The sequence below is a fragment of the Larus michahellis genome, chromosome 15, assembly GCF_964199755.1.
Source record: "Larus michahellis chromosome 15, bLarMic1.1, whole genome shotgun sequence".
NCBI lineage: Eukaryota > Metazoa > Chordata > Aves > Charadriiformes > Laridae > Larus > Larus michahellis.
This window is the reverse complement of record NC_133910.1, coordinates 14,030,885-14,053,820: the sequence shown is the minus strand read 5'-3', so window position 1 is coordinate 14,053,820 and position 22,936 is coordinate 14,030,885. Positions and strand designations below refer to the sequence as shown.

At 42.6% G+C, this 22,936-nt stretch overlaps 1 protein-coding gene across 1 annotated transcript in view; it reads left to right on the top strand.

The window, feature by feature from the left end:
- The window catches only part of ABL1 (ABL proto-oncogene 1, non-receptor tyrosine kinase), an 84,126-nt gene continuing 61,190 nt past the window's right edge, over positions 1–22,936 (top strand). Inside the window, exon 1 of the mRNA XM_074608520.1 lies at positions 1–1,345. Coding sequence (XP_074464621.1) covers positions 1,210–1,345 — 136 coding nt within the window. The 5' untranslated portion in view covers positions 1–1,209. The remainder of the gene's footprint in view (positions 1,346–22,936) is intronic.

Genomic DNA, 22,936 nt, shown 5'->3' with positions numbered 1-22,936 from the left:
CCCGCCGGCCGGGGACGGGGCTGCGCCGCGCCGGGGGTTCCGGGATCTCCCTCGCCGCCCGCAGCCGCCCCCCGCCAGCCTTGCTCCGCACCGCGGGTCCCCCCCCCCGGCGGCAGCCCCCGGGGTTCCCCCCCGCTGCCCTGCGGCTCTTCGTCCCCCTCCTCCTGCCAGGCCTGGCGGGGCCCCCCCCGGGCGTGCGGCCGCCCGGCCCCGCCGCCCCCCGCCCGGCCCCCTCCGCGTCTCCCGCCGCGGCCGGGCCGGCCTCAGCCCCGCCGCCTGCCCGGGCCTCCCCTGCCGCCGGTCCCCTCCGCGGGGATGCAGCCGGCCCGGTCACCCCCGCTTGACCTGTTCTGGCTGCTGTGCAGGAACCGGCCTCCCGGAGCGCGTTCCCGGCCTCGCACCCCAGCACCCGGCTGCGTCTGAGGCGGGCGGCAGGGCGGCCACCTGCCCCGCTCCGGCTGCCCCAGCCTTGCTTCGACGCCACCATGGCCCCTCACGGCCCGCTGGCCCGCTTTGCCTCTGCAAGGGAGAGGTAGCGGCGGTGCAGGCGGCCCCAGGCTTGCGATGGGAGAAGGCGAGGCTTCGTGAGGCTGGACCGAAGGAGCCTCCCGTCTTGCTCCTTTGCCCCACGGCGTGTGTGGGGCCGGCCGGGCCCAGAGCCGCCACGACTTCGCCTTGCGAGCTGACATGGTTCCAGCCTTCTTGATCCTGCTGGACGTCAACGATACTTGAAGCCAAATAGGTGGCTCTTTGGCCTTTTCTAACTCAATGCTATGCAAAAGAAAAGGAGGAAAAAAAAAAAGAAACCTTGACACTGGTTGGAGTGGGAATGGCTGTTTCCTGCCCTGGGTGAGCCTGCTTGTGGTTTCTTGCTTTGTGAGATGAACTAATTCTCCTTTACCTGATGGAAGACACACTACGTATGGCAACCTGAAACTTTGGTAACGCTTGGTCATTACTAAGCAGTTGGAACTTTTACTCATTTTTTTTGCATAAAGTCACCTAAGGAGCCTTGTTGCTGTCTTCAAAAGCATTGGAGGGATCTGCGCTTGTCTTAATTCTTCACCTCAAGTGACTATCCTGCAGTGAGTGCAACCACGCACCCGCCTGAAATACGTTCTTCTTCAAAGCTCCTTCCCAACCTGGAAGATCAGGGATCACAGACTTCAAAAACTTCTTGTCCTGGGAAGGGCTGCCCATAGTTACTTTATGGGGCAGCAGCCTGGAAAAGTTCTTGGGGACCAAAGGAGGCCAAGTCTGCCTGCCCTGCACTTTATCAAAGGAGCAGGGAAGAAGGAGTCATCGAGGCATGGGGGCCCACACTGTAACGTCTTTGTGGAACATGGTAAGAGGCTTCTTCTATTGGTATTTCTTTTCGTTTAATTTTGATTTGCTGAGCTAGAAGCAATATGGATTTATTCAAGGGCATGGTGCAGATACAGAGATATTGTACTTTATGGAAGTCTTTTGTTTTCTCTCCCTTGCTTCTGAATGCAAATCTTCTGTGATTATTAAGAAAATACTTGGGCCGGATTGCTTGAAACCTGGGGAGAGTTTATTGTACAACTAAATGTGAAATACAAGGAAGTAACTTTTAAACATTGTATAAGTTTCGCATTTCTGCCTTAGGTATGTTCTGGTTTACAGTCTGGGAAAGTATTTTATCCTTTTCGAGTTGTCTGTTTTGTAGGTATAGACCAACCACAGCCGATGGTGATGCTATGGTCAGTGACAAGCCGTCTTTAATTATCTTTAAAAAAGGGACTCTGCTACCTGGAGAAAAAACCCAACCAAACAACAACAAACCAAAATACTTCCTTTGGAAAGTTTGTGGATAGTGCTGTTGTGAAAACTGGCTGGAATAAAACAGTTTCTTGTTGATTCACTTAGTGCATTTACAGCACTTTTGGTTAGTGGTTTCTCAGAGCTGGTTAAGCCTTCATCTGGTGCTCTGATGGATTTAAATGCTAGAGGATAAAGTGGCCAAGTTAGGGGTACAGCAACCCAGTTACTTGCTGGTCTTCTGCAAATTAAGAGGGGACTGAGAATCTCAGGAAAGAAGCCAGATGAAAAGCTCCGTAGGACTCAAAGATGGGTTTAATGACTGTTACAAATGTTGCTTTTTTTTTTTTTTCCTTTTAAAAAAAAATTACCAGAGAAATTGTAAACTGAAATCATCTCTACAGAAGTGAGGTGCAGAAATGCATTGTTTCACTGAAACTTTTTGGAATAATCCTTACTTTTGCACAATGCTCTTTTAATTCTAATGTTCTTTGAGAAGACACGCTACTGGCTGCTATCTTCAGCTGGAGAATGGGATTTTGACAAAGTTTCTTCAACAGTTTTGTCCTCTCAAGGAAGTTTATCTGTGAATAAAACAAAACTGCTTCTGTAATGTTTGTATAGCTAAAATTTGAAATATTTGCTGGGTCTGAGAAGACAATCTAGTTAGTGGAAAAGTTTTGACTGAATTTTGTTTTAGCTGGGCTTTGTTTTCAAACTTTCGCTAATTTTGTGTTTCTAGAAGGGCCCAAGAAATCCTGTGCAGTGTTCAGCAAAGACACAGAGATTCTGTGTATGTACTACTGTGTTGAAGTACGGTTTTGAGTTACATTAATGTTAGTACTTTTAATTTCCCATACAATGTTTTTGCACTGAGGAAATTGAAGATAATTAAGGGGAGGTTAGAGAATGGAAGGGCTACCTTGGCCCTCTGGTGATAAACCCACTGCTGAATTTTTCCAAGCTGTGCTTTCAGTCCTGCAATACACCCGCTCCTCCACCCCCAGTCTGGTTGCTGCTTTTACTACTTTGGACAGAGTTTCAAGGTCAGATGAGATACAGCAAGAGCGCTAACTGCAAGCAGTACGATATTCTGACTACCTTTGGCGTTTTGATGTAGCAGAAGAGCCAGAAACGCTCCTTTTTGATCATCTAACAGGAATAGGCAGATGGTAACTTCTCGCCAGTATGACCTGAGGTCAGGAGATCCTAGCACATTTGCAAAGAAAAATAGCATCTATAATGTCCGTACACCATATGCCCACAAGAGACCTCAGTGTCTTGATTTAGAAAAGAATAAACTTGAAAGGGGACATCAAGGCCAGGACATCTGTTAAGAGAACTGCAAAAGATCAGCCTCGCTTATCCACATGAGGAAAAGTTTCCTCCTTTGAGCATCTGAAACAGTTCTTCGAAGCACAGACAGTAGAAGGCTGTACCACTGTCATTTGTTGTTCAGCTCTGTTTTGAGTTTGGGCTGCTCCTGTCCTGAAAAATGCTAACTTAAAATATCTGGGAAAATACAGAGGGAAAAACAACATTTGTTTTAGAAAGTTCTTAATTTCCCTACCTTTTTTTTAATTGATAATTTGTCTTTGAAGTATATAGTCTGACATACTTTATAATGTCTTCAGTCCTATTCAGGTACGGTGTCATAGGCTGCACTTCGTGTTTAAAAAAAAAAAAAAAAAAAAAAAGGCATTTTTTTTTTAGGGCTTGAATTTTTGCGTGTTTGTCTTTCAGCACTTTCATTACACAGTTTCTTCTAAATGCCAAACACTGTATCTGGTTTCTCTGTCATACTGGGGGAACCAGTTTGTCCCAGGAAAATCATGTTTCTTGCTTTTCATAACTAAAATGCTCAAGGAGAAATTCCAGGGTGGGCTGCTTAAAGCAAACGCCTAGAGATAGTCAAACTCTTAAAGGTACTTGTTTTAAGTTCTTGTATATTAAAACCCATAATACAACAACAACAACAAAAAGTGGAGTTGGCAGTAGCATGACTCTGCTGTTGCGGTTGCGTTTTTGTAAAGCTGTTTCATGACCCTGTGTCAGTGAGACCACTGCCTGCTAAGTTCTCCTGAGGCTCATTCAGCAGATAGTTTGTGATTTTCAGAGCACTGTAGATCTTAATTGCTTCAGTGGTATTGAATCTTAGCCGAAAATGTTAGTGAGTATTATCACATACTAACAGTGTAAAGCAAAATAACTTTCAGGGAAGTAATTCCATTTCTCAGCTGTCACACTTTCTGTAGCGCTCAAAGCAATGCATCCAGAGCCTTCTGAAAAGCAAGGAGGCAACTGGCCAGAAATCAGCTCTGCTGGTGGTCAAATGTTCTGTGAGAATAATGCAGAAAGGCTCTAAATTTTGTCATGAGTTGACAATTGAGCAGTGCATTAAGCGGGGAAAAAATAATCTATGGGCAAGTTTTGGGCTTCTTTCTTTGTATTGCCGATTTCCACACTAAGGGTGTTTTACAAGCTGGAGTTGGTGCTGGCGTGGTTACCCTGGGCAGCAGAGTAGCCCTTGGCGGGATTTTACAGATTTCATCTTGACGCAGATTACTCCATCTCTTATATTGATTGCAAGCTTGAAATTGAGAGAAAGTATAAAGGCAACGTTGGCCTCTTCCCCTGTGCTTTTCTAGGCTGAGAAATGAGTCTATAGTCACCGCTTTTTGGCAATATCCAACAGAGAAAAGCCATGGTCAGTAGACAGTTAACATAAAAGACTTTGTCAATGTGTTTAAAATTTTGTATGCTAGTGTGTCTTGTGCCTTTCCAGAACATTAATCTCAGGAAAACTCAAACTTCAGAAAGGGAAGGCGTATTCCCACAGGGCTCAACTCTGATCCCGGAGTTGGCAGTAGCTAATGGGAGTGATTGGCAAACACCACACCTTCTCTAGCTGTCTCGGGTAGGTGTTGCAGTGCTGAATGATGAGCAGATTCCCTGAAGTATCTTGGTAGAACAGTATCTCTGAGCAAAAGCAGCACCTGAAGGCTTAAAAAAAAGTAATTCTAATCCTTTGACCTGTAATGCTGAGGTGAAGAAGAGATGCTAGAGTAACTCTAGCGAGGTGGTGGATTTGGTTCACAGCTTTGAATTTCATTTATTGTGCAATTGACGGTTGTGATGCTGCTGGGAGGTGAAATCCTGAGTGGTGTCTCTACTTGTGTGAGCCCAGAGGGTTGAGTTTTGTGTAAATTGTGATGGTGACTGGGAATGGGGACCATCTTTCCATCGGCATGTTAGTGGGAACTTGAGTGTGATTTTTTTGATTCAACAATGCAAAATTATGGTAAATAATATCTTGAAATACAGGTCTTTCAAATGATGCTACAGTTTGATGTACATATTTGCTGTCATTGGTGCTGGTTTTGCTGTGAAAGTCAGAGAAATAATTGATTTGGGAGGAAGAAGAAACCTTCTGAAGACGTTTTGAATATGAGACTTTCTTATATGCTGCTTCTCGTTACATCTAATGGATTACCAATAGATATCAAGCTGGTCTTTAAACTTTTTAATTGTTTTGTGTTTGAGACATTCTGCTAAGTAATACAACTACAGCTGACTGTAAATTTGGTAGAAAGAGAAGGAACTTTATTTTTTTAATTTGTGTTACACCTTTACACTACCAGGGAGTGACAGTTGTTCAGCTTTGAGTTTTATTTTAAGTATCTTTAGAATACAGTTGATAAAGCACTCACACAAGAATGTTCTTTTCTTAGTCTCTCGTAGTGATAAAACATGGTCTTTCTGATAGTTTCTCTTCCAGCAGATAAGTGATGGGAAAGCTTAACCAAGCTGTTTACCTTACTGTAAAGAGAGACGAACTCCAGGAACTAGACCAATTTTTCTTATACCTTGAGTGCTGAATGTAGCTGAAGTCAGCCTGCTACAGTCTCTTTCATATTGGATCTGAACTTTTTTTTCTTACAAGGGTGTTGAAAGTTTTAGTGCTTTAATTAGGAAGTAATTGTATGAAACAGATCCATAGCATAAGCTTGCCACAGCTGCCAGCTGGAGATGTGCCCTGTGAAATTCGCTGTTAGGAAAAAAAAAAAACCAAAACAACCAATTAAAAGTATCTTTTCCTATACTATTGATTAAAAAAATGATTTTTAAGAGTCTTTAGGTTTAATAATCTATGTTTTTTTACACTGTTAAATTTCATGTTTCAACTCTTTGGATTGTGAAAATGAGCAAATTATTTTATAACTGGTTCCTTCCTCAGGACTTAGTGATTGACCAGCATATATGAGTATATGCTACAGTATATACTGTTATATTTATATTGGTGTTTATTAATTTATAAAATGCCTATCATTTTCATACCATGTAGGAAAATGCATAATTCCAAGAAGTTTTATTTATTTTTTTTGTTGCGAGTAAGATGTTATTAATAACTGTACGGGTTTGGAATATACTTTTATCAGCTGGGTGGTCCATAGCAGGTGGTGATCAAGCAATAATATACGGTTTTGTACTCATTATCCTTTATCCTACAGGTGAGCTCAATATGTCTTCTTTATATGTAATATACATTTATTAGATAGTCAATTGCCCGTACATAGAAATGATTTAAATGAGATTCCTTCCATACTAGAACTCCGTTTCTTTAAACCCATGTAGTTACAAACCCTGCATTTATCTCTTTCCATTGTTCCTCAGGGCATTTTTATACTCCATGTCTGCTTCATCAACTGCAAAACCTGAGACTTGAAAGAAACTGCTTTGCTACTCCTGATTCTGCTTTAGACCATTCACCTGAAATTGTATCGTTAGCGTCGGCCTCATTAGGAGTCCATTATTTAGAGCCTGCCTTCAGTAGCTCAGGTCTGCGGTCTAAACTGACACAACTTTCTTCGTCGTTAGGTTGGAAATTTGGCAGCTCCCAAACTTTAATTTCCATCTCTATTAGGAGGGACTTATCCCCAGCTTTTGAGATCATTGCTTGTGTATCCAGCTTCGATGTGCTTCGGTATTAGTCTGGTTAATGCCGATATCTGCCACACACCAAACGCAGATTTGTTTACTGCCTCTGACTATATCCCTTTTCATCATACAAAGCTCTTGCTATATTTTTTCCTGCTCCAATTATCAAATTCCAGTGGGTTTTGCTAAGAAGAAGCTCCTCCACAAAACTTGATCTAGGGTTGGAATATGTTAGGAAAGAGACGTTAAGGCTTGCTAAACTGCTTTTCCACGCACTGAGGTGGAAGATGATGATGATGGTGAGATGCTAATCCTTTTCCTGGGCAAAAGCAGTTCTGTTTTGTGCACTGACTAATCTTTGATAACTTGCCATGTTTAAGCAGTTCATCTCCTTCATGACAAATAGGTAGTGGTTGCTTGTATGCCAGACTTTAATTAATGGATTGTGCTGGTTCTGCATTCTTATTTACAAATTTTAATAGGAAGACTATGTGAGAAGATCAGGACAGGGAGGCAAAAGAAAGCTGCAGGGTATTAGAATAGAAATCATGGCTTGTAAGCGATCACCTCATTCAGCACACTTCAGCATTTACCTACAATCTTGCAGTATTTTAAATTGAAGAGTTTAAATCTTAAGCTTGAAAGTGAGTTATTGACACAGTCCCATTGCTGAGAGTTGGGAATCCGTAGTTCCATCCCTGGTGCTCTCTGTGATGGGCTCTGTGGCACGTGGCAAATCACGGGGGTGAGAAAGATGAAAATGGCCTTGGAAAGCCTTGTCCTGTTGCTTATCGTTTTAGGGGCGGGATGCTGTTGTGTTGTGTCTCGGGAAAATAGGGTTGTGTTTCCAGCTGCACTTATAGGAACTCTGATAAAACAGACCAGAAATAAATGGGTGAGTATTGTCAGTCCTGGGTGGTTGTGCTGTGTTACTTGTGTGGATGCGACAGTAATCAGTGTCTTGGCAAGGTGTCGGGTCAGGAACGCTGGTAACTGATACCAGGCTGTCTGAATGCGTGGCTGCCATAGTTAGTCCAACTCTTAACATCCAGCTGATACCCGTGCTGTGCTCGGTAAAGGTTCATAGTGCTGCCTTAGGCCTCGGTCACTGTTTGGAGTATTTTAGCATCCCCAGATTTCCCAGGACATTACTGCAGCTCCATCGGTGTACTCGATCCATACCGTAAGGTTTGAAACGTGTATTGCCGTGGTGCTGTGTGAGAATTGATGTTCAGTATGTGATAGGTGTCATCTCTTACAGCTATATAAAATGCTCTGATTGATGTGTGTTCATGCAGACTGAAGGAAGTGTTTAAAGTACTACTGTCCTTCTGCAGTTATTATTGCAGATGGACTTTGCTTTCCTTTCTTTTAATTTTGTCCAGAGGAACGGGTCTGCCTTCTATCTGCAGTGTCTGTTGATAGCCGTATAAAGAGCAGTAGTGTCTTCTCCCAGCAGTTTTTTGTCATTTCAGATGTCCTGTGCCACTCTTGTGAGAAGTCGTGAGTCTCCTTGTAGAAGGTCTGTTGTGAATGGCAGAAGTCCATTACCGTAGGAACGTGCAGAGCAGTTCAGCAGAAGCAGGAGGGACTCCTGTTGCTTTGCTTTTGTTGACTGTCTTATCAGTCAGCTCGTATCCTGCTCTATGCTGACTGAAGATCAATCTAAACAACATCTAGAGGTTATTAATCTGCTTACCAGAATATCCATTTTATCAGTTTAAAAAGGAATCTTGGACAAAAAGGGGAATGAACATCCAGACAATTTTAGTAAGTAAAGCTGCCTAAGGCGATGTCTTTCCTTAGTTCCTAACTAAATTAGTTCCTAGTTAGAGCTTTCCTTAGTTCTTAACTTTGTTCTTTCTTTAAACTTGCAAGTTTAATGCCAATTCTGCACTTAGATATTAAGCATAACTTTTCATGACATGGCTGGAAGTTGCACCGCCCTGATGGCAAAATTTGATAGGAACCTGCTAAAGTGGTGTGTTATGCTCTGGGAGGAGCCTCTTTCCACACATCTGGTTGTAAGGATGGGTCAAGCATGTTCTGAGTACCAGATTGCTTTAGTTTTTGCCTAAAGTACTTTCTTAAGTTAGCCCTGAAGTTAGATTTGGTTTTTTTTTTTTGTTCTTTCCCAGCATTTCTTCCTTACTGTTAGTGGTTAGGTTGTGAAAAGCATGAGCTTGGTTTTCCGCAGTGATTGCTGCTAATTCACAGGGACACAAGCGAGATCATCATTCTTTCATGAGTGAGGAGGCTGCCTGATTTATGTTGTGTCATCTCTGTGCTCTGTTTTTACCTAATGAATAGAATTTCACAACAGATTATTAATTATTAAGACTTTGGTTTCATTGTGTGTATTAAAGAATCAATATTGCTAGATGTTGCCTGCCTTGAGAAGCTTCTTATCCGTTAGTGCCGCTTTTCTAAGGCATTTTGGTGCATTTATCTTTTAGACTGACTTTAGTTCTTTCCTTATTCCTTCCATATCAGCTCAGTACTCCTCATATGCCTTTGCAGGGCCTGAGTTGTGTCTAGTCTGTCTCTGTGGACTCATCCTTTGAAGTGCCATCTGATCAGTAGCAAATCCTGTTTGGTCCAGTCTCTCCTTAAAGCATATAAACTAGTAATATGCTGAACCTTAATCTGCTGGGGTTTGCACTCCACATTTGCCTCAAAGAGGAAATGGTGGACTTGAAGCTGGGAATAGTGTGTGATGAAGTCAATACTGAATTACATATTCTGCTCCCTGTTAAATGCCTGGGTTTTGGGATGGCAAAGCTTGCTGAAATACAGGATTCCACCCTTTACTGACCTGCTGTTTGTTCCCTGTCTGATATCCATCACTGTTGGAGGTAAGGAGTGACCTGGGCATGTTCCCCGTGTTTCCCATCACTGATGCTGTATAGGAGGAAATTTCACTTACTCTACGCGTCCAGAATTTACTGACACGCATACATCAACTCTGTCAGGTTTTTACAGTGATCAGCTGCCAATCCACACCTGGGGGAACTGATGGCTTTTTCGTGGCCTTTTTTTTTTTTTGTGTGTGGGTGTGTGTTCCCAGAATAAACGATGTTGTTTTTCCAGAGGCTGAATGGGTGAATGGTAGTGGGATAAGGACATGGAAACTCTAAATAGGAAATTGTTTGGTCTTTCAGGAAATGTTTGCTATTTCATTTGTGTTCAAGTTGCTCAATTTCAAAGGCTACTTTTTAGGTGCTGTCTCATTTAATGTAACTGGTGAAGGGCTGCTTCTGAGTTCTGTTTTCTCGTTTTCTGACATGACCACAGTGGGTTATCGACAGGGCTGTTATGCAGTAAGCTCAACTATTTTCACTTGGATTTTTGTGATACCTTTGTAATGAATCTTGAGAAAATTAAACTGTCATTTGATGCACTGACCACCAGGTGTCTTCTTTGAATCTTTTTAATAACTTGCTCTGGTTAAAACAAACCCCCTGCAGTAAGAAGTGTCTTGGAAATGAGCAAAAGCTAATGGCAAGAACTAGGGTCAGAAGTGACAGCCATGAATTTCAGGAATAGTGGCTGTCAAGTCTCTTCAGTTACTTGTAGAGCCTATAATCTTTCTGAGCTAGCTTGCTGATGAAGAAGAGGTTGGTAGGTGATGTTTGCTTTTGCCGTTGATGGGAAAATCTTGGTCCCTCACCTCCTCAAGCTCCATTTCAGCCCGTTCTTCTTTTTTTGTTTTTAAAAACAACAGAAATAGTTTTCAGTGCTGTATTCCTTTTCATTTATTGCTGTCTTCTGCATTTGATCTCGTTCCTCCACCTCTTTTATGCCACACTGACTTCTTAAAACTATATATATATTTTTTTCTTTTATTAAATTGTGTGGTCCTCTCAGTATAGAAATTGATTCTGCAAATCCTGTTGTAGTGTTGTGTCCAGCATTTCTAAATGTGTGAGCTTTTCCTGGTGAGGATGCTCAGGGAATAACTGAAAACAATATTCAGCCTGTTACAGCTATTTACACAGTTGGTGTTGTCTGAATGTCAGAATTGCTATCACAAAGCTAATTGTGGAGTTAAACTTTTATGAAGTCATAACAATGCTAACAAAAGCAAAGCTGTAATCTAATAATACTCCGTTTTACTCAGATCTCTTTTGGGTGGGAGAACTTTATAATAATGAAGATGATTTAGTGTATCTAGCAAAATAGTTTAAGCCATAAATATGTATGCTTGAATGGGTTTTTATTATTTTTATTAGCTCTACGCTCTCTTCATATCCTCTGTAAATCTGACAACACATAATGTTCGTTTAAAAGGTATATTCTAGTTTAGCCAAAATTACTGGAACAGCTATTAGAGCTATTGTTGTCTGGCTACACCTAATGTTTGCAAATAACCTAGGAAAGCTCAAGTAAAAAATTTTGAATTCATTCCAAGCTGTTATTTCTTCTTAAATATATTTAGCTTGATGGATAAGCAGATGCATTTAAAATTCTCTGCAATCAACCTTTACTTATTTTAAGGCTATTGATGGATTTCAATAAAATGTATTTACTATATACATTTTTATTTTTTTCACAAATGTGAAGCTCTTTAATACAAAATAGATGTCCTTTACTGGAAATTAACCATAGGGTAGATGAAGCTGTTCCTATCATTTGATACTGTTGATGTTCATATAGAACCTGCGATTTCTCTGGGTTCTGTGGATTCTATGTTATGTCTAAATAGTGCCTCCCACACAGGGTTTGGATGTCAAGGTACTATCATGTTTCAGGTATTAAGTAGTAATTATTGTTACAAGGTGATCACATAAGACAGTGTAAGTGTTGCTCAACCCTTCACGTTCCATGGCATTAGGAAAAAAAAATCTGTTGGGGAGACTTCCGTCTAATTAGACCTCACTGCAAGAATTACTGGTGCTTTTTACCTTGCTCTTGCTAGAGGGTGGGTGTGCAGTGAGGCTTTGTACGGCGACAGGTCCACCACCAGATGGTTGTGTGGTTTGTATTGCATAAGTACAACTTGCAGACGGATTCTAGGAGCTGGTTCTGGACCTGCTGCAGCGATGGGTCTGCTGCAAATCCTAAAGGCTGTTACTGGTTAGCAAAACACACGGTGCTACTAACATCTCTTAAACAAGTAGGTGATATTTTGAGCCAAGCAAAAGGATGAATTGGAATAATAAAGGTTGGATTTTGGGAGGCAAATACTAATTTAAAATGCTAGTGTAATCATTTTCGTCACTGCAGTTTTGCCTCTGCAAAGCGAAGGTGCTGCATAACACTTGGTTGCAGACCTGCCACAATGTCGACCAGGAGACCTCTCCCGAGAGCAATTGCAAACTTCACTGAGCAGTAGTGTGGCTTTGTAATTGTGGTTTTAAAACACAGGATTTGAAGAACATTAAATGAAAAGAGTGAGCAATGCTGCATTTGGTACCGGGTAAGGATTCAAAGAACCACGAAATGTTAACGTAAAATATTTGTATTCCACTTACTGGAATAAGGAGCACAAATCTGGTGAGGTGTTTTTGTTCTAATTTGATGTCTTGGGTTACTTCTTCCCAGAAAAGCAAATGTTACAGTGCATTGGCTGTGTTTGCATCATTGAGTCCTGCATAACTATAGAGGCATTAAAAACATCAAGGTGAAAGACGCAGACACTAAGTGGAGCAGATGCTTTCCAGCTCAGACATCTCCTTCATCTGCAAGGCTTCCAAATTAGGAAGTGGTGGGCTTCAGCTGCACTTCAGAACCTGATGATCTGGAGCCCCTGGTATGAGACACGTTTCATGGCCACCAGATAGGCTTGAATCACCCGGTGTTGAGGGTGCCTCATCACTCCGGTCTCGGTGAATCACGGCAGTAATGGCGGGATGCTGTCTGCCGGCTGATAAAGGGTGGATGTTGTGGCTGAAATGGGGAGACTGCGGGTGAGCCGCATCTGAGGTAACTATACTGTGTGGTATCTGAAGGGCTTGGTTGGGCTGAAATACTTTGGTCGTTCTACCTTTAAATTAGTTTAAATAGCTCCGTGGATGTCACCGTTTTTAAATTCCAGAATTAGAAGGTCGGCAGCTCTTCTGTGGCTATGAGGCTTTCATCTGCTGAAGGTGTATTTCAGAAAGTTGATGTGCTGCTTGTGAAATGCTCCCCTAAGGCAAATCAAGCCCTTTGGGGAGAGGGACTGAGGACTGGAGCGAATCAGACAGGCATTTTATGTTTCAATTATTAATATACTACTTTTTATGATTCTCAAATTGGAATTGCTAGCAGCTGAATTTTAAAAATGTACTAGTTCTAAAATTTTTAGACGTAAAACTAACCCCATGCAAGTAGAGGTGCTTTCTTCTACCTTGGAGACCTCTTTCCTACAGTCTTACACAATCACGCTCGGATCCGAGTTCTCTTTATCCTTGCTTTGGTGTGTACTGTGGTCGTATCCGTACCAGCCGCCGTGGAGGTACCCATTTGTGCAGCCTGTGTAAGGGATGCATCCGTGAGAGCTTGGCAGCCTCCTCTGGAGAGGAAGGTCTTACTTAAGGAGAGATGCATTGAAAAGGTAATAGTAGGGTGCATTCCTGGCTTGTAAAGAAATTCTGATTTATTTAAAACAGATACAAATATGCAGTACAATTACAAATTATTACCACAATGATGCCAAATACCAATCTGAACAAATGGATTTCCTTAGACAAATTGGAAGAGAATAGGTTGGGCTCTTTCCCTTGTTCCTCCCTCCCCATCAAAAAACCCATTTAAAAAGAAACCATAAATGCTATCAAGAAAAGGGTGGGGGTTAGGAGGTCCGTGGGTGAGCTGTTGCTAGTAAGTTCTGTCGGTGCCCCTAGACCCTGACACTGTCACTGGGGCCCTGCTGTTTTGTGCAGTTGTGTGAATGCAGGTGCTGCCTAAACGACACCCGGCCAGAGCCAGGGACACTGGTGCTGGCATCTACTTATGTTCATCCCCTTGCACCATACACCACCTCCAACTCCTCTTCAGTACAAATCACCCGTCCTGACTCTCGATGGCGGAGGCCAATGCGTCAGTCTGAGCATCCCGGGTTTGCTGCTGTGGTGAGAGAATTGCTTTTAGCTTGGGATCATACGTGGAACATTTGATGAAGGGTCTGGCTGGAGGAGCTGACCTCGATGGGGGCTGGCCTGGGGGTATTTTATGAGAGGCACAAGTAAAAGCAGATAAGGCAGATGTGGGGAGGAGGACGACGGAAATGTGCACGGCTTCTCCAGGGCTCTTCTGCCGCTTCCTGCTGCGGGGGCGGGTATGAGCCAGCCTGGATGACAGAGCTCCTGTTATTTTGAAACGTAGCGTACCACAGATAAACCGCGACAAGGACCTTCGTTGCTACTTTCCCTTATCCCACCTACGCTTTTCCTCCCACATTTGGCTCTTGCATACAGTAGAAATTAAAACTCTTGCTACCAAACCAAATAAAAAAAAATAGGCAGGTTTTTCTTTCTGCCTGGCATCAGCTAGTGTTATGTTTGAAAGAATAATTGAGATTTTTTTTTTTTCCTCAATTGTTTCTCCTTGGTGCGAGGATTGTCCTTGGATAAGCAAAATGTATATTTTCATGCTGGGTAATTGAGGTTTGTGTAGGTAGTGATTCCAGGGATGCGCCAGCACCGAGCCAAATGAAATGCTGGATTCTGCCTTGTAGCAGGCAACAGCAGTGCACATCACCGGTAGTTAACAAGTACCTGCTTGGTTTGTTCGTAAGTCAAAAAACAGATCTATTGTCTTTATGTTCTTTATCATCATAAAACTGCAACTTCTTGCTCTGTAAGCCCATGTAAATAGGTAACAGGAGTTTTTCATAGGAGTGTTAGAGGGTTAAGAGGAGGGTTGAAATGCCTGAAGGTGCTAAGGGATGGGATAACTTGTGTTTGCTGGTTTAAATTAAAGGTAATAGTGCCGATACACAGTGCTATGCACATTCATTTTGCTTTGATTTTTTCATTGGGCTGGGGGAAGATTAAACTGTTGTTGTGTAGCACTCGCCAGTAGATGCCTATCCAGTAGTCACCTGTCCTTTGCGAATCTGTGTAGTATATCCCCTGACATTTCACGCGCATCTTGTAGCTGCTCACCTTTTGTCTTCAGTGTGCTAAAGCTGATTTTTATTTGGTTTTGTTTTGATTTTTTTGGTTTTGTTTTTTATCTCTACCAAATTGTTGCTTTTTCTCTCAGAGAAGCAACTGTCCATCTTCAAATTGGATGCCCTTGCAGGTTGGCTGATTGCTTTGTATTCTGTCAGACTATGAAAATCCTGCTGTTGAGCTGAAGGAACTGAAATCCTTGTTTAGAAAAGAAAATCATAATTTCTTACTGCCTGCTAGAAAAGCTGTTGGCCTGCGCTTGCAGGTGACCTGCCAAGGATTTAAAAAAGAAAAATTGGATTTTATCCTGTTTTTGTCTGGTTTTAAGATGGTGAAAGCTGGCATGAAAAATGGTGGTTTTCTGAGAGGGGCTTTGTCTGCCCTAAGCAGCAAAAAAAAAGCAAACCTAATCTTGTTTTTCTTCTTGGGTCAACTTTTAAGCTCTCAGATATATTAGCTTGCTATTGAAAATAGTATTTCTTTCTTTCTGCCCCTTTAGGTAAAGGGAAATAGATGCCCACTCAATTTGCTATTTTGACATCTTCTTTCTATAGTTCTGCGTAGTTGTTCCTTCCTGCTGCATTTTGGGAAGATGGTGCCTAGAGACTGGTTGTGTCTTTTGTGGGGCAGCTGTACTTGAAACGCTGGTGGCACTCGGATAAGGTGACGTGTAGATGTCCCTGCTCCCCTCTGCCACCACAGCCTGGACCTCCTGAGCTATTGCTCTAATCACAAGAGTGTTGCCATCTCAGAATGCTGCTTCTGTAATTAAACGTACAAGTTCATGTAACTCATGAATAGTCTGATTTTAGTCGATGCTTTGGCAGTCTCTAATGTGCCAAATATCACCTCCAACTGCTTAGTGGAAACAAAAAATCAGACCCGTTCTTGAGAAACTTGTTTTTCAGCTTTCTTGATGAGACTGATCAAAGTTTTTACCCAAACTCATCTGTATGAGTGGATCATACTGTCTGAGTGAAGCCTGAAAGATTATGTGGACAGGAGACTGTTCTGTGTTATAATAAAAAGCTTTGTTTTGAAAACCCATATTTTTCTCTTAGACTGTGATTACATGGGATGGGATTTTGATTTCCACTTTGTTTTCGCCAGTTGCTGAGCTCTGACCTAGAGCCTGCTGGGAGGCTGCCGCTATGATTGCAGCACTTTGCTGCAGGACAGGCACTCGCCACTTCCCATTCAGACACTTTCTTTCTCGTTCAGCTCGCTGATTTTTATTTATTTTAACAAACAGTAGCAGAAATTGAAGAAACAACGCACGGGTCCACCTCTCAGCAATTTCCCTTCTTCCATCAGCCCTGACCAAAACAGCGATGGGAAAGAAGAAACATAATTGTAGCAAAATGTTATGCGTCTCCTTCATACCATAAACCCTGTACTTTAGGAAAGACTGTATTGCTGGACTCAATAGTCCAGAAACATTGTCCTTCCATTTTTTCCACATTGTCCCTTTCCTGCAAATAATACTTTCATAAGATGCTGTCTGAATTAATGCCGTTTATTTTTTTTATGTATGAATGGTTGTCTTTCTAGTGTCGTAAAAGAATCCTTCCAGCTGAGATTGAGTTCATCATTCAGCATCCCTGTTCAAAGGAAAAGTCTGAAGGATTGCTAAAAGCTGGGAAGAGGCCATCTTGCTTTTGTGATCCTTCGGGCTTTGAGATTTTGGTTCATAGCACTTGGTATTTTATTTTCTTTTACCTCATGTCTAGGGACATTTTATCATCCTCCTCTTTCCTGTTCCAAGCAATTACCATTTATTTTATCTTCAAGCAGCAGCCTGTGGCAATAAATTTTAGGAAATTCCTTCCCGCCCTTTATTAAGCCCCACATAATAGCTTCCGCTACTCACTCATACGTTCATTAAGAAGAATTAAATGAGTGCTGGCGGCCATTAGCAGAGCATTTAATAACCTCTCCAAGGGGAAGGTGCAGCAGATTGGAATAAATGAACAGGAGCAAAAACAAATGAAATAACTTCATAGAATATGCTCAACTAATTTGTTCTTAAAAAACATTACTTATTTACATGAATGTAGCACTTTAAAAGGTGCCGGTGTGAGACCCCCGGCAGAAGAGTCCTCAGTTCAGAAGATCCGCAGGCAGTGACAGCGAGCGCTTGGCTCTGCTGCCTGGTGGAAGGGCTGTGGGCTTTTTAGGGCATTTTAGATGTCCTGCCCGCTTCCCCAGCTGCTGATGCTGTCAGCGAGGCTGCTGACTGGGCTTTCGGGTTGCAGTGAGGACATCTGGCTTGTAGGAGCTGGGCCATAACTAATAGCTCATCTCATCTGGTACCAGCCATGCCAGGGTCTTCGGATGCTGGTGATGGGTGATCCATGCTGGGCTGCGTTACATGAACCACTGAGACTCGTTACCAGTAAGCAAATCACACCCCCTCCATTGGTTCTTTTTTAAAGAAGATTCCCTGTCAGCTGACATCCAGTGTATGACGGATCAGTCTGAATACCCCTAAATGACTTTTCTGAAATAAAGATGATTTAGCAGGTATCATTGCAAACAATTTGCTTAGGAGATCTCAACTGGTAAAGCATCGGGACTACCAATAGACCTGGAGTGGCATGTCGGAGCAAGTGGAGTGGCTGGAGGGTGTTGCCGCGAGCTGTAATCCCTTCCACTATTGACAGTATTTTAACGTCCATGTGTATGGTCTGATCTGTGCAGATGAAGGAGAGTCGCTGGGATCCGTGTGGATTAAAATGCTCTTTTAATAGTTTGTGAGGCTGCTTAGCTGGGCATGCGTTCCCTCTTGTCTTGGTGGAAAATAAACAGAGCTTTAAGGTGATAACCAGCTCCTGTTCCACTGGTGTGCTCCCGTGTGTAAATGGTGATAGCTGGGCACACTGGTGTTAAACACTGCACATGTATCGGACTTCCAGCGTCGCAGTGAGTGTGTCCCAGCCTGGGTCGGTCACCTTTAGTGCTCAAGGATCTGACAGTGCCACATTAGTTTATCACACTTCAGAGCTTCAGTCTGACTTTCACTTGAAAAATAGAAAAATTCTAGTAAATAAAAAATGCGGAGATGTTACAGTAGTAGTTTTTATGGCTAGCGTTTCATAATGGAAATGCTGACTACCTTGATCTCCTTTCATTGTTACCTGTTTTAGAGGTAAAAATACCGTGATTCAAATGTAGTTCAGGTATTGCGGATGACAGATTTCTGTTGAGATTTTGTAGGGTTTTTTTGCTGTAGTCATTTCTGAGTTAATTTGAGGAGCTCAACGAGTTGAAAACAATGACACAATAATTAATGTTGCTAAACCAAAGAAGCAGCTTAAGGCTTTTAGCTGGATCACAACATTTGATTGATATTTTAATTTGGGTTTGTTTTTTTTTTTTTCAGATGAAATATAATGAGAATCAGTTTGCAGTTGGAAATATTTGCATTGGAGAATTCCTAATTTTTTTAATTATTATTTTTTCCCTACTTCCTAGTACATGTGCAAGTTTCCTGTTTTAAATTTTTCGTTATATTTTAAGCATCAACAGTATATGAATGGAGTGAATCTGCACAAATCATTTCAATACGTGATATGCTGCTATTACGCTCAGAATATCTTATTCTAGTCTCTGTGCCAGGTAATAGCTCAGATAATAGCTTTCAGACGCGTTGTAAATAACGTTGGGGAGAGATGGTGCAGACATTTGTTTTTAATGTACAAATGTATATATGACCTGGCGATTTGCGTTGCTTTTTAAACAGCCTAATCGCCTTTCATCTAAGGGAAGAAGTAACTGGGAGAGGGGAAGATTTTGATGGAGCAGATTGGTTTTGGATCTCTCTTGTGCTGTGATACGTGGACAACAAAGTGTTACTTACGGCAGAGAGGAGCCTGCAGCTCAGCAGAGGAGCGGGCTGAAATACTGATGATGAGCTAATGTATTCTTATGGGGTCACTCCCCTGCTAATAAATAGCAGCGTTGGTAATTGTTGCCATTTTCGTGCAAGTTTGCGGTATTTCACAGTTGAGCCCTGGCTTCTGAATGCAGGAGTAAAAAATTAGATATTAAAACCTACCAAGGAGCAGCCCTACCTCCGGCTCTGGTTTTCCTTTCCCCCTACCCCTCTTTCCTTGTGGCGTGAGTTGATGGTACTGAAGCAGATCTTTCTCCATTTTAATTATGCTGGAAGCTTTTATCCTGGATTTGAGAAACTTGGTTAAAGGCACAATGTAAATTGCTAATGGTTGCCCTGATGCTAATAAAAGCTAAAAATTGTAATAATATCTTTATCGGTTTGAAACAATTCCTGGGTCCTTTCCTCCTCTCAAGTAATAGAAGCCATTCAGCGCTCTGACATTTGATCGGGAGTTCAGGCAGCCGCGGAGGCGAGCGGCAGCTTGCTAATGGATTTCTGATTGTTCTCCTGGTCCATTCTCCTCCTGATGAATGGTGCAGAGTTGGCTCTCGCAGTCTGGGGAACTGATAAAAACACTTTGCCATCATGTCATTACGTTTCTCCGGGAGAGGAGAAGAGCAGATTTCCTCTGCTGTCCCAATGGCTTGCTATCCTGCTCAATTAGAGAGAGAGATAGAGAAGAGCAGTCTCCCTATTTGAAGCTGAAATTAGTTTTATGGCTTATATTAGGTCTTTCCTGGGCAGCTGGTAGAATCCCTGCTCGCTCTGGGGGCGCTCAAGCGGGTTTTCCTGCTGCTGTTCCACTTTGTGAATGCCTTAAAGCAGTGATGTTGCACAGCTGACTGATGTAGGGCTTTTTGTGGGGAGATGTGTGTTGCGGGGGTGTGTGTTTCTCTGCCTCATGGACAAAACACCTTTTGATGGCAGACCTCTACATTTCAGGCGAACGTAGCCACGTCTGCCTGGCGTCCACACGCAGAGTCCCCCTGCAGAACTGCCTTCAATAGGGCCATTATGCAAGGAGCTCTTAAATGTGCTGTGACTGTTGGTTTAATAACTCAGGTTATATGGGTTTGGGATGCCTATTCTAGGGTGCTAACGGGAAAATTCAGGATGATCTTTTTATTTCATTTGTTATGGGATAACATCCATTTAAAAAAACCCAAACAAACAAACATAAAAAAACCATTAAACCCCCTTAATCTTAGGAATGATTCATTAAAATATTTTTATCAACTTAAAAACCAGCATTTGCAGCCCCTTTACCATCCCTAACAACTTGAACCGCTCATTCCTTTCCCTTGAAGGATTGATTCCCTTCCCCACTACTGCCGGTGAGCTGTGAAAGTGAATTTTGGCCTTTGTTATTAAGATATCTTGAGTTATTTCTGATTTTTCAATGTGACTAATGAAAGGGGTTATGTGTTACGTCTCCTGTCGCTGCTACGCTCTTGCACATGGCGGGCTTTGGGGGTGTAAATCAGCAGTGCGCCAGCCTGCAGACTTCAACTGCTGGAGGAATGGCAGAGCTTAGCTCAGTGAGATCCCCTCCAGGCTGTGCACCCGTGTTTTTTGTTTTCTGTAAAAACTCCAGGCTAATTTAGGCATGGGTTTTGAGCTTGTTGAAGATCGCTGGTGATAAACTGTGTTGTAACAGACCTACATAATAAACATTAATAGTGCCTTGCAATACGTTTTATTCCCAGGCATCTGAGAAATACCCACTGAGTGATTTATCTCGTATTTCAGTAGATACATCTTCTCCTTCCCCTCCCAGTTTTAGAAAAAATAACTAATGAATTGTGGGCTTAGTGCTGTTTAGCGGCTTAAAAGTTCAGGCTGTGCATTTCTTTCCATCACAATCTCATTATATTCCACAGCTACCTCTGTTGGCCCGGTTCAGATAAACAGCATTAACTTGTATTAAACCCCAAACCCTGTACGCATGGACTGTGCTGTCTTTCCCTTGCACAGAGAAGTCGTACCAAGGTTAAGTCCCTTCCATGCAGGCGGTTGCCTCTAGGGAGAGCTGGTGTACAATATAGGAGCACCCCGTGCTCGGTGGGTTTTCAGAAGCAATTATTTGTTGGACTCATCGTCTTGTGAGGAGCATCATTTGCTCAGCACATGCTGGCTTTTGGTGGGATTTTGAAATGATACTCCCGTAGTTGTAAGAAGCTTTTAAGTGAGATGTTCATGTTTCTCTAGAAAGGAGAAGGCCAGTTTATCTTCCTCTCTTGCTGTTACTCACTTGTTTTGATTGGTATTCTTGCCATTCCCGTTTTTCCTATTTTGATGATCTTTCTGCCTCTTTGTTTAATCTCTAGTCACTTCGGCAAACACAAGCCGGCATGATTTCCTGCAAACCTAGTATGGCTCATGGATCAATTTCAAAGTCATCGAATCTGGACCTACTGAGTGCTCATCACAGGAGGGCTAATGTTCAGGACGTAATATCTGACGGTGTCACGTTGCTCAGTCCCGTCCCTGCTGAGACAGGCAGCTGGAGCTCTGCTCTCTGCTCTTTTGTTTGACTCCTCGATAAAAGCAAGTTGATTATTTTAACTTGTAATAGTTATACCCCAGTCCTGTGGACAGGCTAATACCAGATATCTGTACAGGCTTCCATTATCTCTTCATTCTTAGTGCAGGAAATGTGAAGAAATGTGCTGCTTTTTCCTGTGGATCCATAACACTTTGGTTTAATAACTGGTTTGGGGCCTTGTTTGCTGTTAGAACTACAGCCATTTGGGTGTTTTCTTTTTTTTTTTGAAAGGATGCCAGCAAAACGGCATATTCAAATGTTTCCAAACTTTCCCGATTACGTAGAAAATAATCACTGTGCCAAAACCACCAGGAATCTTTCTTATCATACATGGTTTTTTTTTTCTTTGATTACAGTCTTGCTGAAAGGCAGTGTTTATGCAAACATTCCTCTTTGTGTTCCCTGGGATGGGCTGTCAGTTTGTTAGACTTCCAGCGGTCCTGTTTATTCACGTGTGCCTTTGGAAGAGTTGGGACGCAGCAGGTCATTTTCTGCCTTTGTTCACTGCTAAGCAATTAGAAAATAATTTATGGCTTTGTTTCTGCTTTCGAATCCCTTAAGAAAATGATGGCATATTCTTAACAAAAGAACTACAGCGCTGAGACCTCTGCATCAGAGAGAAGCCGTTCCTCATCAGCGTTAGCACAGCACTGGGGCACTCTGCTGCTGATTGGGCCCTTTGGCTGTTACTTAAAATTAAATGAATAATGAATTTTCCCATTCAGCCAGAACTGGGTAAGTGGTAGAAGTGATGTACGTGCTAGATCCCTGCCTGCGAGCAGCAACGTGGCTGAAAAATCGACTGCAGTTCGGGTGCGCTGGCTGATGTGCACAAGTACTTGTCAGTACGTGCCATCATTAGTACTTCAGGGTCTGTCTGCCCCCCACTAGCAGGTAGTTGCTGCATGTAACAAGCAATTGAGGTTTTATCCTAACCTAATAAGACATTTGTTTTGTGGGTATGGAATTAGTGCCTAGGTTTATTGATTATCTAATACCGTGGTCTTCAGCTCTTTAACCTGTTGAAGGTTAATTAAAAAAAGGAATGGTCAACATAGCGACCTTATTGTTAATCTGAGTATGACTGGGCAGAAGTAAGAAGTGCTTTGTGCGCTGAAATTGGTTTATAAGCTTTTTCTAGATTGCCTTCCTCCGCCCCCTTTTCTGTGCCTGGCATTTCGTTCCCAGCTTGACATAAATATTTGGCTAAGGCTAAAGCGATGAACAGAATTACATACTATCAGCAGAATTAGAGGGAGGAAAAAAGTTCTTCTGCCAATCACATCATGTGCTGGGTAGAGCAAAGACTTGACTTAATGCATCTTATTGTATTTGGCATATGCTAAGCAGGATGAAGATGCAGTGGGTGCAGGTCATCGCCCACTGCTCGGTTCCCAGGCTTTGGGAGAGCGCTCCGTCCAGGAGTTTCAGCATGCCGCGGGCTGGAATGAGCAGCATGTGTCGGTACCCGCTCTGCAATGTGACCTCTGCTGCATTCCCCAGGCTCATTCCTGGCATAACTTGGCCTCTCCATCCCCGCCCCCTGTCCTGGCTGGTTCATGGTCAGGCTGGAGAACCGTGGTAACCCCAGCAGCATGAGTGCTTTGTGGTGGAGCACTGAGGCATGCTCAGCTGTTTGCTTGAAGGCTAGCGATCGTCTCCGGGTCTGAGCCC